Here is a 26,132-nt window from a genome sequence, read left to right on the forward strand (position 1 = left end):
AAGTATCTTACCATTAATACTATATTCTGCCATCATATTTGAGCTACCAAAATGAATCACCTCACACTTATCTGGGATGAACTCCATCTGCCACTTCTCAGTTCAGTTTTGCATCCTATTGATCTCCTGCTGTAACCTCTGACAGCCCTCCACACTATCTACAACATCCCCAACCTCTGTGTCATCAGCAAATTCCCTCCACTTCCTCATCCAGGTCATTTATAAAAATCATGAAGTGAAGGAGTCCCAGAACAGATCCTTGAGGCATACCACTGGTCACCGATCTCCATGCAGAATATGACCCGTCTACAACCACTCTTTGCCTTCTGTGGGCAAGCCAATTCTGGATCCACAAAGCAAGGTCTTCTTGGATCCCATGTCTCCTTACTTTCTCGATAAGCCTTGCATGGGGTACCTTATCAAATGCCTTGCTGAAATCCATATACACTACATCTACAGCTCTACCTACTTCAATGTGTTTAGTCACATCGTCAAAAAAATTCAATCAGGCTCGTAAGGCATGACCTGCCTTTGACAAAGCCATGCTGACTATTCCTAATCATATTATGCCTCTCCAAATGTTCATAAATCCTGCCTCTCAGGATCTTTTCCATCAGCTTACCAACCACTGATGTAAGACTCAGTGATCTATAATTTCCTGGGCTTCCTCTACTCCCTTCCTTGAATAAAGAAACAACATCAGCAACCCTTCAATCCTCCAGAACCTCACCCACCCCATTGCCAGAGGCTCAGCAATCTCCTCCCTCGCTTCCCACAGTAAGCTCTTTTGTAAGTTCTTCTTGACTAGATTTTCAACAGCCTTTGTACACCATGGTTCCTGCACTCCACCATCCTTTCCCTGTCTCATTGAAACGTACCTATGCAGAACACCACACAAATATCCCCTGAACATTTGCCACATTTCAATTGTAAATTTCCGAGAACATCTGTTCCCAATTTATATTTCCAAATTCCTGCCTGATAGCTTATTTCCCCTTACTCCAATTAAATGCTTTCCTAACTTGTATGTTCCTATCCCTCTCCAATGCAATGGTAAACAAGATAGAATTATGATCACTATTTCCAAAATGCTCTCCCACTGAGAGACCTGACACCAGACCAGATCAAGTTGTAGGCTTATCTACATATCATGTCAGGAAGCCTTCCTGAATGCACCTAACAAACTCTACCCCATCTAAACCCTTCATTCTAAGGAGATGCCAATCAATATTTGGGAAATCAAAATCTCCCACCACAACAACCCTGTTATTATTACACCTTTCCAGAATCTGTCTCCCTATCTGCTCCTCAATGTCCCTGTTACTATTGGGTGGTCTGTAAAAAAACACTCTGTAATGGCCACAGTATCATAGCTCCAAGTACTGATCCACGCTCTAAGCTCATCTGCTTTGTTCATGCTTCCTCAATTAAAATAGACACATCTCAAACCATCGGTCTGAGCTCATCCCTTCCCAATTACCTGCCTCTCCTCCCTCTCACACTGTCTCCAAGCTTTCTCCATTTGTGAGCTAACAGCCCCTTCCTCTGTCTCTTCAGTCAGGCTCCTACTCCCTCCCCCTCCAGCAATTCTAGTTTAAACTCTCCCCAGCAGCCTTAGCAAACCTCCCTGTCAAGATATTGGTCCCCCTGGGATTCAAGTGCAACCTATCCTTTTTGTACAGGTCATGCCTGTCCCAAGAGGTTCCAATGATCCAGAAATCTGTATCCCTGCTCCAATCCCTCAGCCACGCATTTATCTTCCACATCACTCTATTCCTGTACTCACTGTTGCGTGGCACAGACAGTAATCCTGAGATTACTACCTTTGAGGTCCTGCTTCTCAACTTCCTTCCTAACTCCCTGTAGTCTGCTTTCAGGACCTTCTCCCTTTTCCTGCCTATGTCTTTGGTACCAATATGTCCCACGATCTCTGGCTGTTCACCGTCCCACTTCAGGATATCATGGACACGATCAGAAACACAAAGTTGTACAACACAGAGTTGTTGAACCTCTGCTTCTAGCTAAATGCCCACTAAATCAGGCAGCACTCTGGTGAAATGGACCATCTTGAGCTAAATAAACACAGACTAGCTGAAGCATTTGCACCAATCAAGGCCAATAAGCAAACATAGATAGAGGGCATCAAGTGAATGGTAGAGCCCTGGGGAATGCTGAGGAAGAGAGATAGGAGAGATGCTTCTCCTGGGGGTCTGGGTGCCTTTCTGGTTGCCACACAAGAATAAGGAGGATGTGATTGGAATGCAGTGAATGCAAAGGGAAGTCACCAGCATGATAGCTAGAGTATTACTGGTAGTTATAAAGATTTATGAATGCTTGTCGTAATGCTAACTAACCTGGCTCCCCACAGCGTGGCTGACCAGTTCCAGGGGCTGTCCTCGTCCCGGGAACCTCCTGTCCATTCTCGTACACACACCAGCAGTATCCTGTGCTGCTGTGACACTGCATCGGTCTGAAGTTCCCCTCGTCATCACACTGAGGGATGTGGAGTCCAACGAGAGGCCCGCGCTGGTTCCTCTCTGTTTCTAACCGCTCTCGCTGCTGCTCACAGGCAGACTTTGGACGCTCACTGTCTGCAAATCAATTCAAGGAATCTGTTACTAAGCAAAAGTGCAAATATTTTAAATTGGGCTGTGTTGTCAGTTTACAGGGCATCAGGCAAGCCAACAGGTTGTGTAACGTTGTGCTTGACGTGTTCAGCCTGTTGTTACAATGGATGCTAATTGCTTGTGCAGAACGAGGATAAGCTGCATTATCATTAAGGAGACAATTTAAATTGGGGTTTCAATGTTTTGCATCTCTGTACAACTGAATGAGGAGAAAAGAAAGAAATATAGAAACCATCCAATTAGAAGGGAGGAGGAAATAGGACTGCAAAACCTGAGAAGGCAGAATGATGAGATAAAGAACAGCACAGATCAACTTGATGTTGCTGATCTATCTTAGCAAGTTCTTTCAATTCAGACAGGTTGAGTTAATGAAAAGCAAACCTTTGATTACTTGGCTTTGGCTCTTTAATATTTCTTTATTCTGGGTATGGGCAAGTCAGTTTAAGGGGATACATAGTGCAGAGAGTCGAAGTCTTTTTACCGTGGATTTAAGGTGAGAGTTAAGAGGGTTAGATGGGATCTGAGGGGAATGTTTTTCTCTAATGCACAAAGCACCGTCTGAAGAGCTGATAGAGGTTAAACTCTCGCGATGAATTGCCAAGGTGCAGAAAGCTACTGATCAAACACTTGTGGATGGGATGCGTAACAGTGGGTGCATTGGGTGGTATGAACATGGCGGGTTGAAGGGCCTGTGCTGTAAGATGCTATGGGCCTTATTGACACTTCACAGTTACAGCTGACACAAGATGTCCGAATAAATTCTTCCAATGATAATCTAAGGCTATGAAACACATAAAGGTGCTTTGCAAGTTCCAGAACAAATTTAGAACTTAAAAGCAAGCAAGTGCAGGAGACAGGACAGACTGAGGCAGGACAATGAGTGAGAAATGCCTTATAGGCTATGCGCTTTTATTTGAATGGAAAAAGCCTGGGCTATGCGCTTTTATTTGAATGGAAAAAGCCTGACAGATGAGGAAAGTGAGCTCGGAGCACAGATAGGTAGTTGGGACTGAGGGGTGGGCAGATGTGGTAACTCAATGCTCTGCGGTATACCTGCTGCGGGTATGACAGAGGTCAGGATAAGAGAGGAAAGGAGTTGAATTTTTGATTAGGGAGAATTATTTTAAAAAATTTAATCCTGGGGATTGTCCAGTGAGGCGATATACATAGAAACCATAAAAATAAGAATAGAGTGATCACTTTGGTGATGTCCCAGAATGGTCAGGGGGAATTAGAGCAGCAAATATGTTGGGCGATCACAGATAGCTGCAGGAATAATGAAGCTGTAATAGTGATTTTAACTTCCACTAACATTGGCTCAGACAGATATAATAAAGGATTAGATAAAGATTTCTTAATCAATTTGAAGACTACCCTTTAGACAGGGTAACAGTTGGCCCTCTTGGGAAGTAAGACTGGTCAAGTTGGGGTGGTACTTTGGGACCAGTTTGAAGAAAGATAGGGATGATCTAGAAGTAAAAGACCTAAACTGGGACAAGGCTAAATCTGATATCATTATATAAAAATTTGCAAAGTTTGATTGGAAAACGTTGTTAGCAAGTAAAGGGATCACTGAGTTCCTAATCAGAAATGTCAATAAAATCCTTTTGAATTTCTCTATTCAGTACAATCGTTACTTATTACCCTGACTAACCTGGCTGTCCACAACGTGGCTGACCAGTTCCGGGGGCTCTTCTCGTCCCTGCAACCTCCTGTCCATTCTCGTACACACACCAGCAGTGGCCTGTGCTGCTGTGACACTGCATCGGTCTGAAGTTCCCCTCGTCATCACACTGAGGGATGTAGAGTCCAACGAGAGGCCCACGCTGGTTCCTCTCTGTTTCTAACCGCTCTCGCTGCTGCTCACAGGCAGACTTTGGGCGCTCACTGTCTGCAAATCAATTCAAGGAATCTGTTACTAAGCAAAAGTGCAAATATTTTAAATTGGGCTGTGTTGTCAGTTTACAGGGCATCAGGCAAGCCAACAGGTTGTGTAACGTTGTGCTTGACGTGTTCAGCCTGTTGTTACAATGGATGCTAATTGCTTGTGCAGAACGAGGATAAGCTGCATTATCATTAAGGAGACAATTTAAATTGGGGTTTCAATGTTTTGCATCTCTGTACAACTGAATGAGGAGAAAAGAAAGAAATATAGAAACCATCCAATTAGAAGGGAGGAGGAAATAGGACTGCAAAACCTGAGAAGGCAGAATGATGAGATAAAGAACAGCACAGATCAACTTGATGTTGCTGATCTATCTTAGCAAGTTCTTTCAATTCAGACAGGTTGAGTTAATGAAAAGCAAACCTTTGATTACTTGGCTTTGGCTCTTTAATATTTCTTTATTCTGGGTATGGGCAAGTCAGTTTAAGGGGATACATAGTGCAGAGAGTCGAAGTCTTTTTACCGTGGATTTAAGGTGAGAGTTAAGAGGGTTAGATGGGATCTGAGGGGAATGTTTTTCTCTAATGCACAAAGCACCGCCTGAAGAGCTGATAGAGGTTAAACTCTCGCGATGAATTGCCGAGGTGCAGAAAGCTACTGATCAAACACTTGTGAATGAGATGCGTAACAGTGGGTGCATTGGGTGGTATGAACATGGCGGGTTGAAGGGCCTGTGCTGTACAATGCTATGGGCCTTATTGACACTTCACAGTTACAGCTGACACAAGATGTCCGAATAAATTCTTCCAATGATAATCTAAGGCTATGAAACACATAAAGGTGCTTTGCAAGTTCCAGAACAAATTTAGAACTTAAAAGCAAGCAAGTGCAGGAGACAGGACAGACTGAGGCAGGACAACGAGTGAGAAATGCCTTATAGGCTATGCGCTTTTATTTGAATGGAAAAAGCCTGACAGATGAGGAAAGTGAGCTCGGAGCACAGATAGGTAGTTGGGACTGAGGGGTGGGCAGATGTGGTAACTCAATGCTCTGCGGTATACCTGCTGCGGGTATGACAGAGGTCAGGATAAGAGAGGAAAGGAGTTGAATTTTTGATTAGGGAGAATTATTTTAAAAAATTTAATCCTGGGGATTGTCCAGTGAGGCGATATACATAGAAACCATAAAAATAAGAATAGAGTGATCACTTTGGTGATGTCCCAGAATGGTCAGGGGGAATTAGAGCAGCAAATATGTTGGGCGATCACAGATAGCTGCAGGAATAATGAAGCTGTAATAGTGATTTTAACTTCCACTAACATTGGCTCAGACAGATATAATAAAGGATTAGATAAAGATTTCTTAATCAATTTGAAGACTACCCTTTAGACAGGGTAACAGTTGGCCCTCTTGGGAAGTAAGACTGGTCAAGTTGGGGTGGTACTTTGGGACCAGTTTGAAGAAAGATAGGGATGATCTAGAAGTAAAAGACCTAAACTGGGACAAGGCTAAATCTGATATCATTATATAAAAATTTGCAAAGTTTGATTGGAAAACGTTGTTAGCAAGTAAAGGGATCACTGAGTTCCTAATCAGAAATGTCAATAAAATCCTTTTGAATTTCTCTATTCAGTACAATCGTTACTTATTACCCTGACTAACCTGGCTGTCCACAACGTGGCTGACCAGTTCCGGGGGCTCTTCTCGTCCCTGCAACCTCCTGTCCATTCTCGTACACACACCAGCAGTGGCCGGTGCTGCTGTGACACTGCATCGGCCTGAAGTTCCCCTCGTCGTCACACTGAGGGATGTGGAGTCCAACGAGAGGCCCGCGCTGGTTCCTCTCTGTTTCTAACCGCTCTCGCTGCTGCTCACAGGCAGACTTTGGGCGCTCACTGTCTGCTGATCATTCAATTTGAAACAAGACATAATGAAAATACAAATTACACAGACTGGGTCTTGTAACATGTTATTTTGTACAGTGCTCATTGCTAACAGTCCAAAAACTATGAGAGAATTACATCCAAACTATATCCTTTAAATAAAATATATTTCAGCATCTCAAACTGTTTAAAATTCTACTGCCATCAGGGAGACCTATACCCAGTAAAATTTACCTGTAACCTGCAGAATTCATTCCTGACTTACTGTACAAGGTGTGTGGATCTTTTTCAATAAGGGTTTCCATCTGAGTTATTTCCCGTGCTAAAACACCTCACAGAACCTTCCTTGCTGGAGTATGATCAGAGTAGGCTCTGCTTAGTAGAACAGGTGCATGTGCGATACAGTTCATTGGCAGAGAATTGGGCTGAGCTCAGACAAAGGAATTAAGAATGGTTATTTTTAATTAAAAGTATTGAAGAAAAATAACATGTAGCAAACAACTAATCAGAGAGGAGAAAAGGGCCATTTTCAACATCGCCTCCAAGGAGGTAACCTGAAATAGCAAAGGATTGTCTGAAAAGATGGAAGGCACAAAAGACTGCAGAGAAGGGTACAAGGAGAATAATGTGGCATTCAGAATGTATGTAAATTAGATCACTCTTTGGTCCGTAATATGCAGGCACTGCTCCAATGAATGTTGAGACGAGGTTCATAAACTTTGGAGATAATGGTGCCTGAAACTAACAAATCAACTTGCTATGAAATACTTACAAGCCTTTCTGCAAGTTACAGGTCATTCATATATATTTTAAAGTCTCTTCCCATTTTAGTGGTAATAGTGACCAACTGCTTCACTAAAATTCTGACTCACATGGGAGCTCACAGCGTGGCTGACCAGTTCCAGGGGCTGTCCTCGTCCCGGGAACCTCCTGTCCATTCTCGTACACACACCAGCAGTATCCTGTGCCGCCGTGACATTGCATCGGCCTGAAGTTCCCCTCGTCATCACACTGAGGGACGTGAACGCCAACAAGAGCCCCATGAAGGCTTCCTGCTTGCACTCTCTCTCTTTGCTGTTCACAAGGCATTTTTGGACGTTCACTGCTTACTAAGAAAATGGAAATAATTTTGAATATAAGGATCTTTCACATATTTCGATGATACATCAAATACTGTCATCACCCTTTCAGAAAGAATATTCACACAGACCCATTCATATTAGATTCAGAACAATTCATGGGATAGTCGTACCTACCTCACTTCATGAGTTTTTGCAGTTGCTGGAAATAAAGAGCAACACACACTAGATGCTGGAAGTACTCAGCAGGTCAGGCAGCATCTACAGAAAGGAATAAAGTGTCAACTTTTCAGGCTGAGACCCTGATAAAATTCTGCTGGAACGGTCTAGGCCCAAAACATCGACTCATTCTCTTTCTGTAGATGCTGCCTGACCTGCTGAGTTAATCTAGCATTTTATGTGCTACACTATAATATACTGTAGCTAATTCACCAGGACAAACAGAACCAAATTCTATCAGTGACAGGGTTCTATATAAAGGGCCTTGCAAAAGTATTCAGGCCACAACCCTTTGTTCACATAAAGGAGTTGATGCACCATCAATAACTCACGCTGAGACTTAGGAAGTGAGATATCGGCTTTTATTGACTGAAGAACAACACTACATCCTGGGAAAATGAGGGAGAGCAGCAGACCACAGTCGCCTTTATACAGGGGTCTGTGGGAGGAGCCACAGGGGCAGTCAGCAGGGTCTGTGGGAGGAGCCACAGGAGCAGTCAGCGGGGGTCTGTGGGAGGAGCCACAGGAGCTGTCAGACAGGTATATCTAGTTCACCACAGGAGTAATACAACCAGGGATTCCGATCAATTTAACTGAGAATTTTTATTTGTGAATCACATGTTTCTTTTTCACAGTAGAGCCCTATAATCAAGGAAAATTGTAAAACATCGAAACACTCTGATTTCCTCCGCTGTGTATGTCTAGGGAAGACAATATCCGACCCTGCCAAACATGTGAGATTGAGGTGTGAGCCCCTTTCCCCCCCCCCATCCCGTTTGTGTGGGTGTTGTGTAATTTGCTACCCTGTTACAAATTACTGCCACGAAATTACCAACAGTACACTGAATACGATGAAAGGAATTATATTTATGAACCTTAACTAAAGAGTTAGTAAAGAATAACAAAAAGAAAAGGGCCCATTCTAATTAAACAGTCAAATGTGCACAAGTTGGAGCTCAGCTTGAACTTCTCTGTCACTCTCACACTGGGTCCTCGGTCAACGTGAAAGCACACACCACCTATCGAATGTCATTCGGAATCCATCTCGAAGAAACAGGTCTCCTACCAGATCGTATGCTATAACCGGTTCTCCCCAGTGTCTTCTCTCTTCATCTCCTCTCAAACAAAAGCTCAAGACCAACCTTAATGTCCGTCATCCAGAAAAACCTTCTGCTAATTGATGGCACACATTCCACATCATTCCTTATCTTCCACAATAACCCAAACAGGCTGGAAGCAGAACAGATGGCTCTTACAGAGCGGCTAAATGAAATGCCTATAGCTTAACAGTAAAGATGTGAACCAGGGCATCACACTATTCCCCCCCCCCCCCACAACAATCATGTCCTCATGACTTTGAAATAATTTGTCATCCCGTCATTAATAACACCACTTTCAAAGGAATTTTGTGATTTTCGAAGGAATTTATAAGTGGTAGTGACATATCTCACTAGGCGGATAGTCACAACCTTCTGTTCCCCTGGTGCTACACAGACCAGCCTACCTGGGGGTCTCCTGACTCTTTGAGACCTTGGTATCCCATTCAGGGGTGGGGTCCAGTCTAATCTTTCCTGCTGCTGATTCTTCAGTCTCTCCACATCACCACAGAGTCCTCTTACCAGGTGTAGGGCCCAGGTCAGGCTCTGGGTCAGCATGCACTCTTGTCCCAGAGGTAGAAGGTGGTTCTGATGGAGAATCTTGAGAGGCCCATTCTCACCCTCTGGTTTTACCCGAAAACTGGTACGTTTGGGATCTGACTCTCCACAACATAGGGTGTAGTTGCCCAAAGATCAGCCAACTTATGCTGCCCAGGTAGCCTCAAATTCTTTCTGAGGACTGCCTCCAGGCATGAGGTGGGTGAACTTAACTTTTTGATCATACCTCCTCCTATTTCCTCAATTCTGCTTGGCAGCCAAGACCTCAGCTAATTCATAAGCCTTTTTCAGCTCCCTTCTCACATCAGACACATAGTTCAGATAAGTCTTCTCTTTATCAGCCTCACTCATGGGTATCTGGTAATATCCACTCCTCAAGTCCAGCACACTGAACCACGTTGCACCAATCAAGCAGGCCAGCACATCCTTGATTCTTTGGACTGTATACTGGTCAGGGACTAAACACCTGTTCAGAGTTCTATAGTCCACACACATCCGTACCTTCCCATTCTTCTTCCTGGCCACTACTATTGGAGACATGGAAGGGCTTCTGGACTCAGTGATGATCCCAGCTTCCTTCAACTTCCACAGATGCTGCCAAACATCTTCCACTTCTGCAAGTGCCAGTTGCCACGACCTTTCTCTGAAGCTGCTGTCCTCTGTCACCCGGATGGTGTGGCAAGTGCTCTTGGAACAACCCACATCAAACTCTTCAGTAGAAAAGACATTTTCTAGCTTCAACATTGTCTCTATCAACCTTTCTTCCAACCTCCATGTACTGGGGAGTCCCCAAAGTTGAAAGACTCGGCAGTCATCTTTCCTCTTTTTGGAGAGAATTTCTCCCTGGCTTGTCTCACAGGGACACTAGACATTACCATCACCAGGAAGAGGTATGCCATTAGCATCCTCTGCCTGAGGGTGACCTTCTGCTCCGAAGTGTTCCTGACACTCACTGTCATCCTGTTCACCTATACAACCGAGGCCTTCTGCAGTTTGGGCCTCACCAGTACCCCAGCAGGTAAGCCCGACTCCTCTTCGTGTACTTCCGGAGCATCCACCTCATGCATTCCAGGAAATTCAGGGTTTCCCACCACTATCATGACTTCCCCAGGGCGTTACATAACTGGTTTTGACTGGGTGAACCACACAGTTCCTCGTTTATGCTCATCATCCAGCCCAGTGTGGCCACGCACTTCCTCAAAAGCAGCTCGGAACACAGGTTGAATGGGCAATGCTTTCAGAAAGCTCTCTCCAACTTTCTCCTTGCAGGCTCCCACAAGCCTCCTCACAATAGGAGTATTCGTCCCCAAGAGAATTGAAGCTTCGTCCCTCTCGACCGGGTCCAGACAAACCAACACTAATGTATCAAGGACCTCAGCTACTCCTACATCAGCCTCCAAAAACTCCAGCTTCAATGACAAGCAGCCATCGTACAGATAGTCATCCATACAAAGACCCCAGATCTCTAGCGCACTGAGTGACGTCAATGGTAAATGTGTCAAATACTGGTTGTAAAACAAACGGTACAGCAGAGTAACCGGACAGCTGGTGTCAAGTATGGCTCCAGCACAAACATCCTCAATCCGTAGTGATACACCGGAGCTCGGCCCCACTGAGCCTTCAGGACCAGGGATTTTTGCTTTAGGGTGTTCCTTGATATATTGCTGGGTACGTGTTCCCCCTGAGAAGCCAGGCCGTTCCCTCACGGGGTCTCTCTGCTTTGGTACCCGGGGGCTCACACTCCTGTCTGAAGTGTCCCTCTTCACCACAGTTATAACAGACAATACCGGCCGCTCCCCTTCTCGCGGGACCCCGGCCACTAGCAGCCCTCTACATAGTCCATCCCCTTAGGGGGTCCGCCTCCCTATCAGCTCTACGGTACTGGGGGCTGCACCCGCTGATAACAACCGGGACATCTCAGTCCTAAACTCTGCCACAAACTCCTTCATCACTCCCTGAGGTGGGTTATCAGTGGTCAGCTCAGCCAAGGGGACCACTACCGAGGGCTGTACCCTGCGGACAGAGGCTTCCCGTGCCTCCATCGCATTCTCCTCCTCTCGTACTTCTCTGATCAGCTTGATAAGTGAGGGAGGGGGTGGGGAGGTGCGTCTTACAAGATATTTGGAGACCCCAAGCAACCAGGTCCGGTGAATGGGCACCTTTCACTATTTGGTCTGATTCACCCCAACAATTTGAATGGCCCCTTTCCACTGCAAGCCATTTAGCTGTCTCTCTAGCCAAAAAATTCAGGCAGAAAGTTTCTCCTCCTCCTGAAACATGTTCTGAAACCCCGTCATAAACTCCAATGGGCTTCCCGTCGTGCCAAACACCTTTTCCAGTGCTTGCATGTGGGCCACAGAGGCAGCAAAGGGGTTCTGTGTCTTTACAGATCTCACTACGTCAAAAGACGGCCCCTTCAAACTTTCAACCAATCATTGTCTTTTTTCATCATCGGGGCACTGCCACTCATCCAGCAACTGAGAGGTCCGCTCTGCCCAATTCTCATACTCCTCCTCCCGTTTAGGGTGAGCTTTGTTCCTGAGAACAGGCTGAGCCTGCGATAGCTGGGACTTTGAACCTGGGCATTGTGCCATTTAATCACCAGGGAGGTAAGGGCTACCAACTCAGAATGCTCTGCCCTTGCTGAAGGACTGTTTAGACCCTCTACATCAGACTCCTTGCTCTGCAGAAATGAGAGCAACTTGTCTTAAAGTCTCTGTCCCCAGCCTCGGAAAACTCGGCTTCCAATTCGGCACACGTGCCTTCACTCCCCTCCTCCCGGAAAGTACGGATGGGACACGGCCCCTGCAGTCCCGGGACCCCAATTGTACGAGATGGTTCTACTGCCTTTACGTCATTCCTAATCTGAACTAAAGCAAAGTCTGTGCCTGCCGTTTTATCAAACCTCCGCTCCACACCTACAGCATACATAACCACCTATCGTAATCACTTTACTGAACAATAATTTAACTCAGACTTAAACACACAACATGAAAAACTAAAAATTCAAAAACTGAAATATCAGCACTTCAGAAGTATTCTTCCCCCTTTGCCCAGTACTTAGTTGAACCACCTCTTGCAGCTATTATAGCCAGTAATCTTTTTGCATAGATCTCTAGTCCATTTTAACAACATGATAGAGCAAGATTTGCCCATTCTTTCTTACAAAATTGCTCAACCGTGCCAGGTTAGTAGGGATGCAACAGTGGACAGTAATCTTAAAGTCTTGCCAGAGGTAATCAATTGAGTTAAGGACAGGCTCTGGGTCAGTCAAGTAGAAACATAGAAAACCTACAGCAATACAGGCCCTTTGGCCCACAAAGCTGAGCCAAACATGGCCCTACCTTAGAACTGCCTAGGCTTTACCCATAGTCCTATATTTTTCTAAGCTCTATGTAGCTATCCAGGCAGGAGTCTCTTAAAAGACCCTATCGTTTCTGCCTCCACCACAGCGCCGGCAGCCCATTCCACCCACTCAGCACTCTCTGTGTAAAAAAAAACTTACCGCTGACATCTCCTCTGTATCTACTTCCAAGTACCTTAAAACTGTGCCCTCTCCTGCTAGCCATTTCAGCCTTGGGAAAAAGCCTCTGACTATCCACATAATCAATGCCTCTCATTTTCTTGTACACCCCTATCAAGTCATCTCTCATCCTCCGTCGCTCCAAGGAGAAAAGGCCAAATTCACTCAACCTATTCTCATAAGGCATGCTCCCCAATCCAGGCAACATCCTTGTAAATCTCCTCTGCACCTTTCCTATGGTTTCCACGTACTTCCTATAGAGAGGCAACCAAAACTGAGCACAGTACTCCAAATGGAGTCTGACCGGGGTCCTATATAGCTGCAACATTACCTCTCACCTCTTAAACTCAATTCCACGATTGATTAAGGCCAATGCACCTTATGCCTTCTTAACCACAGAGTCAACCTGCGCAGCAGCTTTGAGTGTCCTATGGACTCGGACCCCAAGATCCCTCTGATCCTCCACACTGCCAAGAGTCTTGCCATCAATGCTATATTCTGTCATCATATTTGACCTACCAAAATGAGCCACCTCACACTTCTCTGGGTTGAACTCCATCTGCCATTTCTCAGCCCAGTTTTGCATCCTATCAATGTCCCACTGTAACCTCTGACAGCCCTCCACACTATCCACAACACCTCCAGCCTTAGTATCATCAGCAAATTTACTAACCCATCCCTTCACTTCCTCATCCAAGTCATTTACAAATATCACAAAGAGAAGGAGTCCCAGAACAGATCCCTGAGGCACATCATTTGTCACCAACCTCCATACAGAATGTGACCTATAAACAACCACTCTTTGTCTTCTGCGAGCAAGCCAATTCTGGATCCACAAAGCAATGTTCCTTTGGATCCCATGCCTCCTTACTTTTTCAATAAGCCTTGCATGGGGTACCTTATCAAATGCCTTGCTAAAATCCATATACACTACATCTACGGCTCTACCTTCATCAATGTGTTTAGTCACATCCTCAAAAAATTCAATCAGGCTCGTAAGGCACGACCTGCCTTTGACAAAGCCATGTTGACTATTCATAATCATATCATAATCAAATGTTCATAAATCCTGCCTCTCAGGATCTTTTCCATCAACTTACTAACCACTGAGGTAAGACTCACTGGCCTATAATTTCCTGGGATATCTCTACTCCCTTTCTTGAATAAGGGAACAACATCCGCAAACCTCCAATCCTCTGGAACCTCTCCCATCCCCATTGATGATGGAAAGATCATTGCCAAAGGCTCAGTAATCTCCTCCCTTGCCTCCCACAGTAGCCTGGGGTACATCCTGTCTGATCCCGGCGACTTATTCAACTTGATGCTTTTCAAAAGCTCCAGCACATCCTCTTTCTTAATATCTACATGCTCAAGCTTTTCAGTCCACTGCAAGTTATACCTACTATTGCCAAGATCCTTTTCTGTAGAGAATACTGAAGCAAAGTATTCATTAAGTACCTCTGCTATTTCTTCCAGTTCCATACACACTTTTCCACTGTCACACTTGATAGGTCCTATTCTCTCATGTCTTATCCTCTTGCTCTTCACAGACTTGTGGAATGCCTTGGGGTTTTCCTTAATCCTGTCTGCTAAGGCCTTCTCATGGCCCCTTCTGGCTCTCCTAATTTCATTCTTAAGCTCCTTCCTGCAAGCCTTATAATCTTCTAGATTCATATTATAATCTAGTTTTTTTAACCTTTCATAAGTTCTTCTTTTCTTCTTGACTAGATTTACAACAACCTTTGTACACCACGGATCTTGTACCGTACCATCCTTTCCATTTCTCATTGGAACGTATCTACTCAGTACCCCACGTAAATATCCCCTGAACATTTGCCACATTTCTTCGGTATATTTCCCTGAGAACATCTGTTTCCAATTTATGCTTCCAAGTTCCTGCTTGATAGCCTCATAGTTCCCCTTACTCCAATTAAACGTTTCCCTAACTTGTTTGTTCCTATCCCTCTCCAATGCTATGGTAAAGGAGATAGAATTGTGATCACTATCTCCAAAATGCTCTCCCACTGAGAGACCTGACACCTGATCAGGTTCATTGTCCAATACCAGATCAAGTACAGCCTCTCCTCTTGTAGGCTTATCTACATACTGTGTCAAGAAACCTTCCTGAACACACCCAACGAACTCTACCTCATCTAAACCCCTCACTCTAAGGAGATGCCAATCAATATTTGGGAAATCAAAATCTCCCACCACAGCAACCCTGCTATTATTACTCCTTTCCAGAATCTGTCTCCCTATCTGCTCCTCGATGTCCTTGTTACTATTGGGTGGTGTATTGGATAGAGTTATTGACACCTTCCAATTCCTAACTTCCACCCACAGAGACTCCGTAGACAACCCCTCCATGACTTCCTCCTTTTCTGCAGCTGTGACACTATCTCTGATCAACAGTGCCACACCCCCACCTCTTTTCCCTCCCTCCCTGTCCTTTCTGAAACATCTAAAACTTGGCACTTAAAGTAACCATTCCTGTCCCTGAGCCATCCACCTCCTCGCATTAAAATAAACACATATCAAACCATCGGTCTAAGCGCATCCCTTCTCCATCACCTGCCTATCCTCCCTCTCACACTGTCTCCAAGCTTTCTCTATTTGTGATCCAACCTCCCTTTCCTCCGTCACTTCAGTTCAGTTCCCACCCCCCAACAATTCTAGTTTAAACTCTCCCCAATAGCCATAGCAAACCTTCCCACCATGATATTGGTCCCCCTCGGATTCAAGTGCAACCCGTCCTTTTTGTACAGGTCACACCTGCCCCAAAAGAGGTCCCAATGATCCAGAAATCTGAATCCCTGACCCCTGCTCCAATCCCTCAGCCACGCATTTATCCTCCACCTCATTCTATTCCTATACTCACTGTCATGTGGCACAGGCAGTAATCCCGAGATTACTACCTCTGCGGTCCTGCTTCTCAAAATCCTTTCTAACTCCCTGTAGTCTGTTTTCAGGACCTCTTCCCTTTTCCTACCTATGTCATTGGTACCAATGACCTCTGGCTGTTCTCCCTCCCATTGCAGGATATTGTGGACATGATCTGAAACATCCTGGACCCTGGCACCTGGGAGGCAAACTACCATCCGAGTTTCTTTCCTGCATCCACAGAATTGCCTGTCTGACCCCCTAACTATAGAGTCCCCTATCACTACTGCCTTCCTCTTCCTTTACCCATCTGAGCCACAGGGGCAGACTCTGTGCAAGAGCCACTGGGGTATTCTCTAGTACCTGCTTCTTGCCCTTCCCTCTCCTGACTGTTACCCACTTCTGTCTCCTGTGGTCCCAGGGTGACTACCTGCCTATAGCTCCTCTCTATCACCTCCTCGCTCTCCCTGACCAGGTGAAGGTCATCGAGCTGCATCTCCAGTTCCCTAACACAGTCCGTTAGGAGCTGCAGCTCGACACACCGGGTGTAAATATGGACGTCCGGGAGGCTGGGAGTCTCCAGGACCTCCTACATCTGACACTGAGCACAGAAAACCAGCCTCACACACATACTATCTGTCTTTATTTTAAACAGATAACCTACCTGGGCCTGGACCCTTTATCGCCTAAAACTCATTGAGGCAAAGCCTTCCTACTCTGTCTGCCACTACTCTGATGGCCGCTCTATAAACCTGTCTTCCTTTTAAACTCTCCCGCTGTTCTCACTGGCCGACCTCCACGCGTTTGTGCAGTCGTGCCCTGTTCAAACCACCAAAGAAAGAAGTACGTCAGTTTTCTTCAGCTAAAGCCAGTCCATGGTCGCTCTAGCAGTGTGGTTTGGGATGCTGTCCTGCTGAAAGCCAAACTTCCACCCCAGTTTAAGGTTTCTGACAGAGGCTAGCAGGTTTTTATCCAGGATCTCTCTGTATTTAGTAGCATTCATCTTCCCATCAATCCTGACCAGATTTCCAGTCCCTGCAGCTGAAACACATCCCCATAGTATGATGCTACCTCCACCGTACTTTTCAGTAGCGAAGGTGTTATCTGTCTGATTTATGCCATATTTACTGTTGAGGCCAAATAGTTCCACTTTGGTCTTATCCAACCACAAGACCATTTTCCACATCTTCACAGTATCTTCTAAGTGATGCTTTGCAGAGTCTTTACGGGCAGGGATATGCTTTTTTTTTGAAAGACAGGTCTTCTTCCTTGCCACTCTTTCCTAAATACCTTTTTGTGCAAGGCCTTAGAGGTTGTGGAGCCATGAAATTAATCTCCAGTTGCAGCCACTGACTTCTGCACCTCACTGAGAGTGACTGTTGGCATCACAGTAACCTCTCTTACAAGTACCATTCTTCTTCAGTGACTAAGTTTAGAGGGCGGCCTGGCTTGGGCAGTGCGGCTGTGGTTTTCCACTTTTCACAATGGACTGTACTGAGCTCTGAGGTATGTTCAGTGCCTTTGAGATGGTCTTGTACACCTCCCCAATTTTGTGCTTCTCTATTATCATTTCCCTCACTTGTCTTGAATGCTCTTTTGTCTTCATTTTGGTTTGGTCTGTTGAAAATCTACCTTACAGATAGAGAGGGTATTTATTCTTATGAATTCAATGAAAACAGGTGATCCTCCAATTCTCTTTAACAAATTAGGTGAGTTGGTAAGGCAATACAGTATATTGCACCTGAAGAAAGTTAGCATAGTAATTACAAAGGGGATGAATACTTTTTCAGTCTGACAATTTTGATTTTCAATTTTTAGTAAATTGTTTTTTGGAACTTTTGATTTGACATGAAGCACAATGTTTTGTAGATTAGCTCGAAAAATCCCACTTCAATATATTTTAAATTTGGAAAATCGTTGTGGGGGCTGAATACTTTTTCAAGGCTCTGATTACACTTCAATGAGTTCAGTGCAGATACAAGTCCCAGAATTCTACATATTCATTTGAAGATGTCAAGCTGATGGCTCATTGTAATCCACAGTGGGCAGAAAAAGAAACAGACAATTTTTCTTGACATTTGCTTCACTTGTTTACTTCTTTACTGTGATGGAACTTTGTGGAGTGGAAATTGCTGCATGATTTTTTTTAGTATACGGAATAGCTGTTGCGCACCTGCTAGCAGACAAGTTTTACAAAGTGAGACCTTTGTCCAATGGTACTTGGATTCAAGGATAAAGAACGTGTCTAGCTTAGATATTATGCACACATATACATAGAATATACTGAGGTGTAAATGCCCTCACGCGCTGCTTACTTCAAGCAACCCCTCCCCTCACCCCGACAGGCTGGACTTCAGGCAGAAAGGACAGGTGAAGTGCTGCCAGAGAGCACAGTAGAATCTCGTTGAATTGGTTTATCGTTGTCACCTGTACCAATGTACAGTGAACAACTTGTCTTTCATGCAGATCAATTCATTACAAGACTGCATTGAGGTAGTACAAGGGAAAGGAATAACAGTAAAGAATAATGTGTTACAGTTACAGAATAAGTGCAGTGCAGATAGGCAATGAGGCGCAAGGTTCTAAATGAGGTAGGCTGTGAGGTCAAGAATCTATCTTATCGTTCTAGGGAGCTGCTCAATAATCTTATAACAGTGGGAGAGAATGTGTCCTTTCAGGCTTTGTATCTTCTACCTAAGGGGGGGAGAGGGGAGAATGTCTGAAGTGGCTGGGTATCTCTGTATATCCATGACTGTGTTGCCACCCACAGCTCCAATGTGCCAATTAAATTTGCTGATGACACTGCACTGGTGGCCTCATCTCAAATAATAATGAGGCAGCCTACAGAGAAGAAGTCATCACCCTGACACAGCGGTGTCAAGAAAACAAAGGAGCTGGTTGTGGACTACAGGAAGAATGGAGACAGGCTGACCTCTAAAGACATCAATGGATCTGGGGTTGAGAGAGTGAACAGCTTTAAGTTCCTCAGCATAAACATCACTAAGGATCTCACGTGGTCTGTACATACCGGCTATGTGGTGAAAAAGGCACAACAGCACCTCTTTCACCTCAGACAATTGAAGAAGTTTGGTATGGCCCCCCCCCCCCCCCATATCCCAAGAACTTTCTACAGGGGCACAATTGAGAGCATCTTGACTGGCTGCATCACTGCCTGGCATGAGAATTGTACTTCCCTCAATCGCAGGACTCTGCAGAGAGTGGTGCGGACAGCCCAGCGCATCTGTAGATGTGTACTTCCCATGACTCAGGACATTTACAAACACAGGTGTGTAAAAAGGGCCCAAAGGATCATTGGAGACCCGAGTCACCCCAGCGGCAAACTGCTCCAGCTGCTACCTTCTGGGAAATGGTACCGCAATATAAAAGCCAGGACCAACAGGCTCCAGGACAGCTTCTTCCACCAGGCCGTCAGACTACTTAATTCATGCTGATACAACAATATTTCTATGTTATATTGACTATCCTGTTGTACATAACACATAATATATACTATAAATTACTATAATTGAACATTTAGATGGAGATGTAACTTGAAGATTTTTACTCCTCATGTATATAAAGGCTGTAAGTAATAAAGTCAATTCAATTCTTTGATCACGCTGGCTGGTTTAGCTGGGTAGAGAGAAGCAGACAGAATCCATGGGAGGCTGGTAGCAATGGTGCGCTGAACGTTGTTCACAATTCTCTGCAGTTCCTTGCAGTCATGGGCAGAGCAATTGTCATACTAAGTTTCAATGCATCCAGATGGGATGCTTTTCTGTTGTACATTGATAAATATTGATGAGGGCCAAGGAGGACATTCTAAATTTCTGTAGCCTACTGAGGAAGTAGAGCTACCTACTGGTGAGCTATCTTACCTGTGGTGTCAGTATGCTTGGACCAGGACAGGCTATTAATGATGCTCACTCCTAGGAACTTAAAACTCTTAGGCCATTTGACTTCAGCACTGTTGATGCAAACAGGGTCATATGCACCATCTCTCTTCCGGGAGTCAATGATCAGCTCTTCTGTTTGTTGACATTGAGAGAAACTTTGAGGTCGTGACCTAATATCACTATGCTCTGTATCTTCTTCCTGTACTCCAAGTCATAATTATTTGAGATTCAGCTCGCTATGGTGGCATTATCTGCAAACGCAGGTGCAGTCAGAACAGAATCTGGCTGTGCAGTTATGAGTGTATAGGGAGTGGTGCGAGGGGTAATGACGCAGACTGGTGGGGCACTGGTGTTAAGGATAATCGAGGGGGAGGTGTTGCATCCTATCCTTATTGATTGTAGCCTGTTGGACGGCAGGTCAAGGATCCGATTGCAAAGGGTGGTGGTGAGTTCTGAGTCCAGGAGTTTGGAAATGTGTTTGCTTGGATTTATAGTATTGAAGGCAGAGTTGTAGTCAATAAATGATCGTCTGATGCAATGGGTCGGGATTGTCTGGAAGGCTGCATTTGGTGCACTTGATGATGGGGGATGTCAGAGTCACCGAGCAGTAGTCGTCAAGGTACATTGCTTCGTTTTTCAGAGGTGCTGATATGATAGTAGTCTTCGTAAACCAGCTGGGAATCACATACCGATGCAGGGAGAGATCAAAAATGTCTGCAAATAACCATTAGCTGATCCACACAGGATCTAAGGAAACACCCAGGGACACTATATGAACCAGATTCTTTTGTACTGGAGGCTGTTGGGTGGACAGTAATGTTCTAATCTCTTTCTGTTCAAAACGTGCATAGAATATGTTATCAGGCAGGAATGTGCTATTGTCGATTTGCTGCCTGACTTTGTTTTGTAGCCCCTTATGATATGTAAGCTCATGGTTGGCCTGGGACTCGATTTTGGGCTAGTACTGTCTTTTGGCACCATTGATAGCTTTAAAGCTCTCATCTCAATTTCTTGTAGTGTCATGGTCACCTGACTATTACAGTGCTGAACTCCAGTAGGGAGTGGGTCTCCCAGTTTATCCATGGTTGCCAGTTTGGCAACGCTCAGAATCTCTCCTTTGGTACACAATCCTCAACATATCTGTTTATAAAGTCTGTGACAGCAGTGACATATTCATCTAGGCTGGCTGTTGAGCCTTTGAACATGGACCAGTCTACTGACCCACAGAAGTCATATAGGAACCCATCAATTTACTCAGACTAGCACTGTACGACTTTCTGTACTGGTTCCTCACATTTCAGCTTCTGGTTATATACAGGGAGGAGAACTGGTGGTCTGATTTGCCAAAGAGTGGGCGGGGAGGAGGCATAGGGGAGGGTAGGTGTGGGTGGGTCAGTAGCTGTCGTTGATGGATTTGTCACAATGTTTAAGGACGTTTTGGTCCCTGGTGGGGCTGGAGACATGTTGGTAATATTTTGCTAATGCACTCTAGAAATTGGCCCGGTTGAAAATCACTGACAATGAGGAGGAGGACCTCTGAGTATTCAGGCTGTTGACCATATAGCACATTTCAAGACCGGTAAATCCAGGCTGCCAAACAAGTCTCACCACCCCATCGTTAACAACTAATCCCTCAAGACTTGCATCTCAGTGCTGTTAATTATACGCCTTAAACTCAGGCTACATCCACACTAGACCAGATATTTTTGAAAACGCTGGTTTCGCGTAAAAATGATAGGCATCCACACTATGCATTTTAAAAAATATCTCTATCCACATTGAAACAGAGATTTCAGCAAATCTCCTTCTCCTGCGCATGCGCAGGACACATCTACCGAAAACAAGCAACATGTTTGGTGTTGAATCTTGCCGTAAAAGTGCGCGTTTGTGTAGTTACAGACTAGAAAAACTTAAAATGACGGACAGCTGTTGGCTTTCGTGCAGGAGAACTTAAAAGTAAAAAAAAACAAATACTGGAAGGTACGGAGGCAACCGACAGGGAGTTCACAGACAGATTGACTCGGCTGACGATGAACATTGAAAAACTGACTAACTCTGTTGTATTAATAAAGCACCTTGTTGAATGTATAAAACATGTCTGCATCAGTGTTATCTTGTATTTCCATGCAATGTTACATTAGGCTGTTACACATCTATTGTCAGAGAAGTACTTGCATAAATAGGTAAACGAGCAAGGACAGAAAACAAGGCAAAGTGAGTATACTTATTTATTCAGTAAGTTATGGGTAAAGTATTTGGTGAGTACACTTCTAACTCTTCTGGCTTCAGTCTCGTTGCCGACTGTTCTGAAATTGTTAGGTTGTGTTCAAGGAAACAATGAAATAGCGCGCTGCCGTCTGACAGCGTTTTCAGATTTCTCCGGTTACCCCGTCCACACTGATCCGGCCAATCCGGCGTTTTCAAAAATACACACTTTGGAGAGCGTTTCTGAAATGCTCCGGTTTCGGGGGATGAAAACGCCGTTTTCAGTACAACAGTACAACAATAAGGGAAGCAATTTTAAAATCAACGCGGTCACAGAGGCATTACACAGGGAAACCCATCAATGCTGTCTAGTGAAGCTTGCATCTGAAACCTTTGCGCTTTATGTAACATTCAAAAAATTAAATTGGATCTATGTCGGTCTAAAAAATTAAAATGTGGATCAATTCCTAAGCCAACAAATTTCAATCATGATAATTGCCTATGTCTGACACTCAAAAGCATTTTATGGAAAGCAAGTTGTTGTATTCCCACTAACCTTGGTCCAGAAACATGCCTCCAAAAGAGAACAGCTTATAATATTGGCCTATAAATCACATTATCATTTTCAGCATCTCAGTGAAAACATTCCATATCTTTTAAATTCAAAAGAATGCACGCCAGGATTTTTCAACCTGCTATTCTAATTTAACCCTTTAGCTGTCGTATCATTGTGAAGAATCTTCCATGTAATCCCATCAGGCAGATAAAATCTCCAAGGTTTGGAGAGCTGATGCCTATTGAGGCGGAGTTTATGCAAGCATGTATTCCAAGTGAAGAAACTATTTGACTCTGGCATAATAGAGCCCTGCTGACATATGCTTTTTGAGAGGGTGATTTTAGATGCATATCATATTTTTACTGAGTTAAGTATTGTATGTAATTAGTTTTGCTACAATAAGTGTATGGGACATTGGAAAAAATGTTGAATTTCCCCATAGGGATGAATAAAGTATCTATCTATCTATCTATATTGTTGCGGCATGATTTTCTCAAGAACTGCAACCATAAGACTATAGGAGCAGACTTAGGTCATTTGGCCCATTGAGTCTACTCCATCATTCAATCATGGCTGATCCTTTTCTTTGCCCTCCTCAGCCCCACCTCCCGGCCTTCTCCCCATAACCTCGTAACCTTTGATGCCATGGCCAGTCAAGAACCTATCAATCTCCACCTTAAATACATCCAATACCTGGCCTCCACAGCTGCCTGTGGTAACAAATTCCACAAATTCACCATCCTCTGGCTAAAGAAATTTCTCTGCATGTGTTTTAAATGGACACCTCTCTATCTTGAAACTGTGCCCTCTTGTCCTATACTTCCCCACCATCCTTTCCACATCTACTCTGTCTTGGCCTTTCAAAATTTGAAAGATTTCACTGAAATTTCCCCACCCCATCCTTCTAAATTCCAGCGAGTACAGACCCAGACCCATCAAATGTTCCTCATATGATAACCCTTTCATTCCTGGAATCATCCTTGTGAACCTCCTCTAAATCCTCTCCAACATCAGCACATCTTTTCTTAAATAAAGAGCCCAAAACTGTTCACAATACTCAAGGTGAGGCCTAACCAGTGCCTTATAAAGCCTCAGCATCACATCCCTGCTCTTATATTCTTGACCTTTTGAAACGAATGCTAACATTACATTTGCCTTCAAATGCACTGACTCAACCTGCAAGTTAATTTTTAGGTTGTTCTGCACAAAGACTCCCAAGTCCCTCTGCATCTCAAATTTCTGAATTTTCTCTCCATTTAGAAGATAGTCTTCACATTTATTTCTTCTGCCAAAGTGCATGTCTGTGCATTTTTCATCACTGTATTTCATTTGCCACTTTCTTGCCCATTCTCCTAATCTATCTGAGTCCTTCTGTAACCTATCTGTTTCCTCAACACTGCCCCTCTACCAGCCTTTGCATCATCTGCAAACTTGGCAACAAAGCCATCTATTCCATCATCTAAGTCATTGATATATAGCATAGAAAGTGGTCCCAACACTGATACCTGTGGAACACCACTGATCACTGGCAGCCAATCAGAAAAGGATCATTTCATTCCCACTCGCTGCCTCCTACCAATCAGCCAATGCTCTAACCATGCCTGTAACTTTCCTGTAATATCACGGGCTCTTAACTTGGTAAGCAGACTCACATGTGGCACCTTGTTAAAGGCCTTCTGAAAATCCAAATATACAACATCCACTACATCCCCTTTATCTATCCTACTTGTAATCTCCTCAGAGAATTCCAACAGGTTTGTCAGACAAAGTTTTCCCTTAAGGAAATCATGCTGACTTTGTCATATCTTGCCTTATGTCACCAAGCACCTCATAGCCCCACCATTAACATTTGACTCCAACATCTTTCCAACCACTGAGGTGAAGCTAATTGGTCTATAATTTCCTTTCTGTTGCCTCCCTTCTTTCTTAAAGAGTGGAACGATATTTGCAATTTTCCAGTCCTCTGGAACCATGCCACAGTCCAATGATGCTTGAAAGATCATTACTAATGCCTCCACATTCTCTGCTGCTAGCTCTTTCAAAACCCAAGAGTGCAGTTCATCTGGTCTGGGTGACTTATGTACCTTCAGGTCTTTCAGCTTTTTGAGCAAATTCTCTTTTGTAATAGTAATAGTGCACTCTTTCCTCACATCCTTCAACACCTGATACACGGCTAGTGTCTACCACAGTGAAGACTGATGCAAAATACTCATTTAGTTCATCAGCCATCTCCTTCTCCCCCATTATTATTTCTTTGGCATCATTTTCTAGCGGTCCTATATCCACTCTCATCTCTCTATTTTTTATATGGTTGAAAAAGCTTTTTCTATCTACTTTGATACTGTTTGTTAGCTTGCTTTCACGTTTCATCTTTTCTCTCTGAATGATTCTTTTAGTTGCTTTCTGTCTTGTCACTAATTTTTGCTTTATTATATGCCCTCTCTTTTGCTTTTACATTAGCTTTGTCTTCCCTTGTCAGCCATGGGAACGCATCCAGGAACTGTGGAGTCAAATTGTAACAAAGTGCCTTAGAAAGAGCACAAGACCAGACAATAAATCTTGCTGCATTGTGATCAGAGGACTGGTGGTTGAGTCTAATTGCAGGGTACTATACAAACACAGTTAGTGCCAAAGACATCTATGACCACATTCAATTAGGACTGTTGATCAGATGATCCATCTCGACTTCATCCCAGGATCCCCACCATCACAGAAACTAGTCTTCAGCCAATTTCTTTCACTGTCACCAAAGAACAGCTGAGCCCTGGATGTAGCAAAAGCCAAATAACCAGACAACATCCATTTAATAGCTCTAGGCCTAGTCTTCCATGCTTTGGTCATTAAACTGCTTGTCTAGATACCCAAATATTCTGAGAGTACTTGTGTCCTTCGTTTCTCAGACAGTTGAAGTTCCAAACTTCAATCAACTTCTCAATATTCCCTTGAAACTTCTTAGTCGCTACCTTAAATCTATGCCCTCTAGTTATCGGCACCTCTGCTATTGGGGGAAAGTTTACTCAGCTTGCACCAAGTTCCTTATAATGTTGAACACCTCCACCAGGTTCTGCGAAAGAAACAAACCAAATCTATCTACTTTCTCCTCAACAGAGACACTCCATCCTAAGCAACATCCCAGTGAATCTCTGCTGCATCCTCTCCAGTGCAACCACGGCTGTTCTATTCCCTTGTAAGGGGTTTGTCTGTTTTCTCCATGACTGCATGGGCTTTCTTCCACAGTCCAAAGATGTATCGGTTGGTAGCTTAATTGGTCTTTGTAAATTGTCCTGTGATTAGCCGAGGATTAAATCGGGGGATTGTTGGGCAGTGTGGGTTGAGGGTCCGGAAAGGCCTATTCCACAATATATCTCAGTAAATAAAGAAACTCTGGCAATCAAAACTGCACATAATCTTCCAGTTGTGTATTCATCTACGGTTTGTAAAACTGCAACACAAATATCCTGCACTTACAGTATATTCTATCCCTAGCTAACTTAAGTTAGCATCCCATATGCTTTCCTCTCCACCATACCTACCTGTGCTGTCACTCACCAGGAATTTTGGACTCCCTTTGCTCCTCAATACTCCACAGGGGCCTACTATTCATTGTGTAGCTCCATCCTCATTCAATCTCCCATAATACATCACTTTACACTCTGAATTCCATTTGCCATTCCTCAACCCAGCCTGACAACTAATCAGTCTTTCTGTAGCCCAAGACTATCCT

The 26,132-nt window shown here is 44.2% G+C and overlaps 1 protein-coding gene across 1 annotated transcript in view; it reads right to left on the reverse strand.

Annotated features, from left to right (window-relative positions):
- Window positions 1-26,132, reverse strand: part of nid2a (nidogen 2a (osteonidogen)) — a 246,002-nt gene that overhangs the window by 181,406 nt on the left and 38,464 nt on the right. Inside the window, exons 10-13 of the mRNA XM_073038982.1 lie at window positions 7,268-7,504; window positions 6,175-6,414; window positions 4,282-4,518; window positions 2,355-2,591 (exon numbers count right to left, since the gene is read on the reverse strand). Of these exons, the coding sequence (XP_072895083.1) occupies window positions 2,355-2,591; window positions 4,282-4,518; window positions 6,175-6,414; window positions 7,268-7,504 (951 nt within the window). The remainder of the gene's footprint in view (window positions 1-2,354; window positions 2,592-4,281; window positions 4,519-6,174; window positions 6,415-7,267; window positions 7,505-26,132) is intronic.

This window comes from Hemitrygon akajei, chromosome 3 (genome assembly GCF_048418815.1).
Source record: "Hemitrygon akajei chromosome 3, sHemAka1.3, whole genome shotgun sequence".
Taxonomy (NCBI): Eukaryota; Metazoa; Chordata; class Chondrichthyes; order Myliobatiformes; family Dasyatidae; genus Hemitrygon; species Hemitrygon akajei.